The sequence below is a fragment of the Lactuca sativa genome, chromosome 4, assembly GCF_002870075.4.
Source record: "Lactuca sativa cultivar Salinas chromosome 4, Lsat_Salinas_v11, whole genome shotgun sequence".
Classification (NCBI taxonomy): domain Eukaryota; kingdom Viridiplantae; phylum Streptophyta; class Magnoliopsida; order Asterales; family Asteraceae; genus Lactuca; species Lactuca sativa.
Genome location: NC_056626.2, coordinates 64,722,095 through 64,732,365, shown reverse-complemented (window position 1 = coordinate 64,732,365; position 10,271 = coordinate 64,722,095). Strand labels below are relative to the sequence as shown.

Below are 10,271 nucleotides of genomic sequence, written 5' to 3'. Positions count from 1 at the left end.
ACCAAAACTCTAGCCCACTAGGCTAGAGTCAAACTTGTTTTTTTTTCCGGAAAATTAATATATATTACCAAAAAACCGCAAATATATTAATAAAAAATACATATTTTACAAAAAAAAAACTTTTTTTAAATTAAACAAAATATATTTTTAGCATTGTAAACAAAATATATTTTACAAACAATTTATTTGTTTTTTTACGTATTTGTCTTTCATAATTTTTTTTTAAGTATTTAAAAAAAATACGTTTTCCTATAATATGTTATGACATTGTTATAATCCTAAAACATATTTTTACGTTTTTATAAAAATATGTTTTTTTTCTTTCACATAGAAAAAAAAAGATTTTTTTACGTATTTATTTATGTAAAATATGTTTTTTTATATATTTAAAAAATACATTTTTCGTATTAAATGTTTTTACGTAAAAACAATAAGAACGTGATAACATAACATAAAAAATGTTTTAGGATCAAATCAAAACGACTTATATTTTCTACGTAAAGCAAACTAAAAACATTAACATAATGTAAAAAAGCGTTTGCATATAATATGTTATCACGTTAATGTTTTTATCGTAAAACGCATTTTAAGACAACATATTTAAGATAACACATTTTTACGAAAACACATAAAAACATATTATACGACAACACATTTCGTATAAATAATTATTTAAAATAACATATTTAGCTAATTTAAGACAAATATTATAAACATTACATATATATTTAAGATAAAATATTATACAAAAACACATATTTACGAAATGCTATCTTGTTCTTAATGTTTTTACGTAAAAAAAAAAAAAAAAAAAAACAAAAAAAAAAAAAAAAAACAAATTGCCAACCAACTAAAGACGTTAACATAAGGTAAAAATATATATATATATTTGGATTATAACAATCTAATAACATTTTATACAAAAACATATTTTTTAAATATATAGAAAACATAATCTACATAAAATAAATACGTTTAAAAAAAAACCTTTTTTTTATACGTGAAAGAAAAAAACATATTTTTATATGAAAACGTAAAAATATGTTTTAGGATCATAGGAATGTAATAACATATTTTACGAAAAAGTATTTTTTTTAAATACATAATGAAATATTTTATGAAAAACAAATACGTAAGAAAAAGTAAATTGTTTGTAAAAAATATTTTTTTTACAATACGCTAAAAATATATTTTGTTCAATTTAAAAAAAGTTTTTTTTTTTTTTGTAAAAATATGCTTTTTTATTAATGTATTTGCGGTTTTAGATAATATGTATTATTTTTCGGAAATATAAAACAAGTTTCACTCTAGCGTAGTTGGCTAGAGTTTTGGCTGAAAATGGAGAAGGGAGGTGTCCCAAGTTCGAATCCTCCTTCCTTGATTTTCTTTCATACTTTTCACTTTAAGACAAATTACAAAAATGGTCCCTGTAGTTTAACCAAAGTTGCGTATCCAGTCTCTTTATACTTGAAAAGACAAAAATACCTTACTAATTCAGCCCCTAACAGCTGAAAACTAACGACGTTAGTAAAAAGTGTCATCTGTGCAAGTTTTGAAAACCACAAGGGCCATTTACATCAAAAAAAAATTAGCAGGGACTAACTTTGATACTTTTGACAAACCACAGGGGCCATTTTTGTAATTTTGTCCTCTAAAAATAATATTTCACATAGATACTTTTGTGCCGATTGGGGATGTATACGAATGCTTCATTCAGGAGGTTGATTTTTAAGTCATTTCAGATGATCCCAATGCTTGAATTTTATGGGCATCACTAAACCATCGGATATGTCAGCGGTATAGAGGTTGCAAAAATAGGGCAAAAGGTAAATTTATAAATATGCTAGAGGGTGCGGAGGCATCAATGGCTCGACACCCCCCCCCCCCCCCCGAGTATGGATTCAGCGTGTTGGAGTGCTACTATTGACCACTTCTTAATTGATATGCATTGTAAACGATCCAGTGTAAACAAAGAATGCCGGAAGAAACAAGTAGTTAGGAATCGTGGAGGGACGTGAAGCTATTGTAGTGCTTCTTTAAAAAAATGTAAGTTACATTAATATTTATTCAGTTATAACTTATTTTGTAATGTTTATTTAAGTATAACATATTTTTTTAATGTTAAACAAAATTTGAATAAACTTGAAATATTTCATCGTGCACATGTCAATAAACAAGGCGAATTCGTTGACCCTTTAGTTGCAGAACAATATGTAAGATATTATTACTTAAAAATGAAGTAGAACGTTGTTTTTTTGTGTTTGTTTTGAAGTATATTGACATTCTTTGTGAAATGAAGAATGCTTTAGTTGCTGAGGTTGCTTTACAAACTCAGCACATAGCTCACTCCGGTGGTGATCCGAAAACCAATGATTGGATAGCCTTATTTGAGAAGGTGTTAGGTGCTCAAAGGGGACATGTGAGAGGCATTGGGCCTAAGCCTTCCATAGCGGGTACAAGTGTTCCCACCGAGTGGCAATCACAGTCACAAACACCGCAACCAACACAGATACTTATTAATTTGTTGTGAATTTTGTTGTTTGATTGTTTGGTAGTTTGTTAGTTTGCTAGTTTCTTAAATTGTTATGAATTTTGTAGTTTGTTAAATTTTTAAGGACATAATGTGTTTGTGACTTAATTGTTAAGTAATAATAATTTGTTTTTATAGTATGATATATTTTAACTTATATTCTTACTTTGTAGGATGTGGATGTTAACGTTTTTCTCCAAAACCCGGCATTTGTGACGACAATTGGAGATATTATCCGCTTATTTAGCAAGCAAGTTAACAATGCGACCAAAAACGACGAGGAAAACGATGATGGGGAAGACAATTAGTATTTATTGTTTTATTTTATGGACGATATTATTATGGATTTAGATGATGTTAATGTGATATATTTTGTGTATGTTATTTGATGTTTTATGTAATGCAGAATTTTAAATTATAAGTTTTATAATCTTATAAATTCTGCATTTTTATAATATAAATTAATACAAAATACAAATTTTATCTAAAAAAGGAAACAGACATTAGTGGCGACACCTTTAAGAATGATCTTAATCATTAGCGACCACACTGCATCCTGTCGGAATATTTGGTCGGAGTAACACTGGCCGGTGGCCGAAATATTATTAGGGGATGACGTTTGGTATTAGTGACGACATGTATTAGGGACGACGTCTCTAGGGACGATTTTTTAGTATTAGCTACGAGGTATTTGCAGCGACCCAATTGAGACGACATGTCGTCCCTAATACCTTTAGGGGCGACTTTCTTGACGATTTGCGACACTTTATGTCGTCCCTAAAGGTGCATTTTCTTGTTGTGAGTGTTTTATAGATATCACTAACTATTGTTTTGTATTTGGAATTTATATCCCTTCCATAATCAAGAAAAACGTTTTCTAATTGAATTGTGTAGGGGCACACTTATAAATTCAAATCAAGATATGTCTATTTTTTAACACTTGAAGTACCCACCATGAGTTGTCTAGCCACTTTGTAGTTGATTTTTTCTTTAATTGTCAAAATCCGAAGCTGAAAATGTTCTCCACCATACATTAAGTTCATTAAGAAACCATTGTACCTAAAGAGATCTATGTATGTTTTCTGTTTTGATTAAGAACATGTTGTAGTGAATTGAGATAGTTAGAGGTACATATATATATATATATATACCTAGCCAAGAATTTATGTTTTGCTTTAAGGAAAATACATGCATAGGTTCCCGGATATTTATTGGTTGAATTTCATCAACAAAGTGTAATCTCTTCAAATATCCACATAAACAATCATAATTATCTGTCGGAAATCCGTCGGTAAAGGTTTACATCTGTAATATGTCGATAAAAGTGTATGTCGGAAATTTGTTGGTTGGTTATCCGTCGGTGATGTTCTTAAACTAGGTCAAAGAATGTACGTCGAAAACTCTTTATTTATTTCCTTCAGAAATCCACCGCTAGTATTTGCCCATGAGGTATTTTTTGATAGACTGGTTTCCATAAAAATAATGTTTAACGGAGAAATATTGACGAAAATAATCATCCTAAATATATTGTTGTTCTGGTTGTTTATATATACATTTACCATATATTAATTTTCATAAAAGTATCAAAATATGATTTCTTTTTAAATTATGTATTTTTTAAATTCTAGGGTAAATTACACGAATGGTCCCTGTGGTTTGGGTTAGTCTGCGTGGTTGGTCCTAATAATTTTTTTTAACTCGAATCATCCCTACTTTATATTTTTGTTGCATGTTTGGTCCCTGATAGACATAAAATGACAAGATTACCCTTAATATATATATTTTTCATTATTAATATATTATTAGAAACTATAAATAAATAAATAAATAAATAAATAAATAAAAAAAAAAAGATAAAAAAAATGTATATAATCGTCATCATCCCTTCATACCCTATTATCTTCATCCCAATTCCTTTTACTTCTTCCTTACCACCTGCATTTTTCCCTCTTCTTTAAACTCAAGAACCCTAATGGACAACTAAACCCACCATTGCCAGACACCACTTCCAGACTGCCACAACCAGTCGGAAACCTTAGCAAAGCCGTCGACCATGTCTCACCACCTCTATACTCTATCTAAGCCACTCTAAGCCTCCATCGAGCAGCCGCAAAGCGTCGATCTACACTTTAGAGCCACCGTCGACTGTCGACGTCATCCACCACCTATATACTTCGCCGGAAACCACTTTAAAGGCGCCATCGGTCACGATTTACACTCCAAAGTCACGATATTTCGATGAAACGACAATCATCATTTGGTTTAAAAAAACAGAAAGCAGATTGGAAACGACCACCAAATCTCTCTCTGTGTTTATCTCTTTCTCTCTTTCCCCCTCCCTATGTTCTTCCCTCTCCCATAGCATCAACTAAATCCCTGCTCATTGTTATTGGGAATATTCACAGGAAGGGTTGACAAAGTCCGTGTGGTTTCTTATTTTATGTGTTTATGGTCCAAACGTTTGAAAAGTTACAGATTTGATCCTTTTCAACAAGTTTTATTGTGGTTTTGGTCCCTCATCCATTAAGTTTAACTGATTGGTTGTTAACTTTTTTAAAATGACAATTTTACCCTCATGGATCATTTTCGAAATTTTGACTTTCACCATACCATAAGGACCATTTTTGCATACATTCTTTTTTATTTTATTGAAGTATTATATATTAATAAATATTTTTTTAATATATAATATTATATATTGATAAATATTGTTTTATTGTATTATTAATTTATTATAGTTGGTTTTTTTTTAATTTTTTTTGTTAGAGTAATTATTTTTATTGGGTTATTATATATCAATACATATAGTTTTTAATATATAATATTTATATCATAATAAATATTATATTGTTGGATTATTAATTTCTTTTAGTTAATATTTTTAATTCTTTTTTTATTATTATTTTTATTGGATTATTTCTTTTATTTCTTTTAATTTATTATTTTCTTCATATACTAAATATTGTTTTATTGGATTATTAATTTATTTTAGTTAATTCTTTTAAAAAAAATTGTCGAAGTAATTATTTGTTATTGAATTATTATATATCAATACATATAGTTTTTAATATATAATATTTATATCATAATAAATATTATATTATTGGATTATTATTATCTTTTAGTTAATTTTTGTAATTTCTTTTTTTAAAACTATTTTTTATTCAATTGTTACTTTTAATTTATTATTTTCTTCATATACTAAATATTATTTTATCGGATTATTATAATAGTCCTTGTTAATTTTATTGGTTCCACCACAAAGTCTTAAGATACGCAAAATCGTCGTCTCTCGTCATCGAAATCGTTAGGATCGCTGCCAAACACTTTCATTTCATCTAGCTTATAATAAGAAACCATTGGGAAAATACCGCCACCATCACTCGGTCACCACCACCACTTATAAATGTTATCGGGTTTTGTTGCACATTATGTGAGATATAAAGGATTTCAGTGGATTATAAAGAGGTTGTCGCAGGTGGCTACCAACAATGTTGGGTGGAATAGGGTATGATATCTATTGAACCTCCGATGAAGGTGTTTGGAGGTGATCCTACTAATTTTTGACGATGATAATCGACACTTTTACGTATTTCGGCGACTTTATGGTGAAACTAATCAAATTAAAAACAATTAATAGTACACATTCAAAATAAAATAATAATCCAATAAGATAATATTTATTATATTAAAAAAAATTAAAATTAATATTTCAATAATTTAATAATTCAAAAAAATTACAAAAATTAATAATCCGATAATATATTATTTATTATGATGTAAATATTATATATTAAAAATAATATTTGTTGATATATAATAATCTAATAAAAAAGAATTGCTCCAATAAAAAGAAATTATAAAAAGAATCAACTAAAAGAAATTAATAATCCAATAAAATAAGGTTTCGTAATATGTAATAATCCCATAATATAATATTTGTTATGATATAAATATTATATATTAAAAGCTATATGTACTGATATATAATAATTCAATAAAAAATTATTACTTCGACAAAAAAATTTAAATAAATAATTAACTAAAATAAATTAATAATCCAATAAAACAACATTTAGTATATGAAGAAAATAATAAATTAAAAGTAATAATACAATAAAAAAAATAATTAAAAATTACAAAAATTAACTAAAAATATTAATAATCTAATAATATAATATTTATTATGATATAAATATTATATATTAAAAATGATATGAATTGATATATAATAATTTAATAAAAAAGAATTACTCCAACAATTTTTCTTTTAAAAAAAATCAACTAAAATAAATTTATAATCCAATAAAAAGTATTTATTAATATATATTATTATATATTAAAAATAATATCTATTAATATATAATACTTCATTAAAATAAAAAAGAATTTATGTAAAAATGGTCCTTATAGTATAGTAAAAGACAAAACTGTGAAAATGGTCATGGGGTAAAATTGTCATTTTAAGGAACTTAACAGATAAGGGACCAAGACCACAACAAAACTTGTTGAAAATGACCAAATCTGCAACTTTTCAAACGTTTGAACCGTAACCACATAAAATGAAAAACCATAGGGACCATTTTTGCAGTTTTGTCTTAATTAACCCATAATGCTAATATCTGTTGTCTTCTACCCATCACGTGCTTAGGTAAGTCAAGTTCCACATAAGTGAAACTTATAAAATCCAAATTGTGGAAAACTATACAATAAGTGTAGCTTTTTTGCGATGTATAAATGAGCACAGCTCTGATTAAGTGATTATGTTCTACTTGTGTCAAGTTCTGCTACCCCAATAACTTCATAAAGAACCAAAAATATGTTTACGGAAGTTGAGTTCGATTTTCCTTTCCTTGAATCCATTCCAAAACATCTTTTTGACGATCATTTAGAGATCTGCCACAATACTACTTTCCAAAATCCTATAAGCTATATGAGCTCTAATGTCAACAACTGGAGCTTTCCTGAAAAGTCGGAAGAGTCCCCTAATATGGAAGATATCTCGACCTTTTGCAACTCACCAAATTCATCGAAGTCATCCAACATGTGTAGCCCAAATTCTAGTCCCATTTTTCCATTTTTTGTGGATGATGAAGTTGCACCATCCCTAAATCTTGATGAACTTATTGAAATCTATAGTAGTTTAGATGATAAAAGTTACAGCACACTTCCAGACACCAATATAGATCACCTTAGTGAAGTTCCGAGCATACTTGAAGAAACCCAATCAGAATTTTCTACCGCCACCATTGGTAATCACCCATGCATCCATAACAGTTCAGAGAGAGATAGAAGCAAGCCACAAAAATGGGATTTCTCGACTGGGCACGTTGTTCAGTTTGGCGAGGAAGCCTTTTCCAACAGGAAAGACAGCCGTAATTTGCCAACAGTAAAGGAGTTGCAATCGGATGATGGGCATGACGTTCATGTTCAACATCTTTCGTTTCTTTCATGCAGGAGTTACAGAGGGATAAGAAGACGACCATGGGGAAAGTACACTGCTGAGATGCGGAACCCAGAAAAAAGAGGATCGAGGTTGTGGCTAGGGACATATGAGACACCAGAGGCAGCAGCCATGGCATACGATCGAGCGGCTTTTAAGTACCGTGGATCAAACGCCCTGCTTAACTTCCCACATTTGATCGAGTCGCACAAGGAAATGCCTGAAAAAAATTTCACGAAGAACTTATCATCATCTTCTTCATTGAAGTCAACAAAAGACACGATCAGGAAGAGAACGAGAACTTTAGTTATTTAGATTATTTTTTTTCAAAGCAATAAGTTGGAGAACTTTTGACGATATAGTTGTGCTGTCAATTTCAACATATTAATGTAAAAACAATCAATTAGGGTTTGAGTTTATAAAATATATTTAAATGTTAAAAAAAATATTATTCTTATAACAAAGACCATGGAAATATATGGCGTGTTCGGCACGAAGCGTTTGAGTGCTTCTAACTTCTACCATTTGACAAAATGCTAGCTCCGTTAAAAATAAAAAGTTTCATTACACACTACAAACTTCTAGCGTTTAGTTTAATCATAATGTTCCAAATCCAAATGTTACTTCATTTAACGTTTAACAAAACGCTACAAAATACAAGTTAATCACTATTTGCTACAGGCTACCCGCTATTAGCTAGTTTTGCCGAACACGCTCATAGTTCAAAATAGATCATTTAATTAAACCATTTTTATTTAAAACTTCCAAAGACTTTTCAACTTTTATACTGAATTGATTAGAATTATATATATATATATATATATATATATATATATATATATATATATATATATATATATATATATATATATATATAGAGAGAGAGAGAGAGAGAGAGAGAGAGAGAGAAAGACAGACAGACAGAGAGAGAGAGAGAGAGACGCAGAGACAGAGACACACACACACACACACAGAGAGAGAGAGAGAGAGAGAGAGAGAGAGAGAGAGAGACATAAGTGTGTAACAATGTAAAATTTTCATTTTTCAAACACGGTAAATTACATATCACATTTCTCCAAAACTTCAAGTATCAATGTCAAAACATAATTTCAAAAATAGTTTATCACAAATCCAGTATCCAATAATAGATATAACTCCAGCTTAGGTGTGTGTGTACAATCAAGTCGGTGCCTTCCCGCGATCCTCGAAACTACCTGAAACACATAACACATAACACGGTAAGCACAAAGCTTAGTAAGTTCCCCAAAATACCACGCACATATAATTAGCCACTCAAGGTTATAGCTCTGTAAGACCCTCTGGTCAATTTGTTTCAGTGGGACCCTCCAGTCCCACAGCTCGTTGGACCCTCTGGTTCGGTCTAAGTGAGGACCCTTCGGTCTCACTGCTTGTTGGACCCTCCGGTCCGGTCTAAGTATCTCATAATATATCATACAGTACATATCACACAGAAATTGCATAACTCAAGCAAGCACATAAGACCCTCTAGTCATACATAATTACCACTCTAAGTAAAGTATAGTGAGAAGACTCACCTCGTAAGAACTTGGATAATCTCGATCTCGAATCACCGGTCTAGCCTCCGTCTAACACACACACAATAATTATCCCTAATTAATAACGGCTCTCACAAGGCTAGACTAACCCTTCCATACACTCACAAAAGGGTAAAAGACCATTTTACCATCCATGGGCTTAATAGACCACATGTTGACCAAACCCTAAAAGTCAACCGAAAGTCGACGGCAGGGAGTACGCTGCGCATACCAACTCTCTCCGTTGGGCGTACTCGGCTGCCATGCAGGCATCGGGGATGCTCGACCCCTATGCTGCGCGAACTGGGATTACGCCCAGCGTATGTCCCAGTTTCACTCTCCTCACATTTTTGGTCTTAATCAGTTAAGACATAGGCTCATATCTCATATCTGGACTCCCTAATGTCTCTTGATCCATAAAGTCAGTGACTTTAAGCCTTTGCATGGTTGATTAGGTCACAAACACTCAAAACACCCATCCCTTTTCCTCATGAAGCTCATAACTCATGCATGGCTTACTCCTAACGTCCAAGATTGGATTTTTATGGCTCTACTCCACAAAATACACTGAAAACGGGTAGATCAAGGTCTCTAGAGCTCGTTATCTCATAAAGTCTCCATCTTTTGGGACAAAACCCTCAAATACTTCATATGAATGAACCAAACAATAGAGTGAGAAAGCTTGAAACTTTATACCTTTATATGAAGCTTCCACACAACTAAGCTCAGATCCAAACTCCTG

At 30.6% G+C, this 10,271-nt stretch overlaps 1 protein-coding gene across 1 annotated transcript; it reads left to right on the top strand.

The window, feature by feature from the left end:
* Positions 1–7,239: 7,239 nt before the first annotated feature.
* LOC111890343 (ethylene-responsive transcription factor 5) lies at positions 7,240–8,437 on the top strand. Its single transcript, XM_023886468.3, has one exon. It carries the CDS (start codon positions 7,350–7,352, stop codon positions 8,286–8,288), a length of 939 nt encoding a protein of 312 aa, XP_023742236.1. The 5' UTR covers positions 7,240–7,349; the 3' UTR covers positions 8,289–8,437.
* The last annotated feature ends 1,834 nt before the right edge of the window (positions 8,438–10,271 follow it).

Excerpts from the sequence above, each read along its gene's own strand:
- LOC111890343 (XM_023886468.3), top strand. The coding sequence starts at position 7,350 with ATGTTTACGGAAGTTGAGTTCGATTTTCCTTTCCTTGAATCCATTCCA.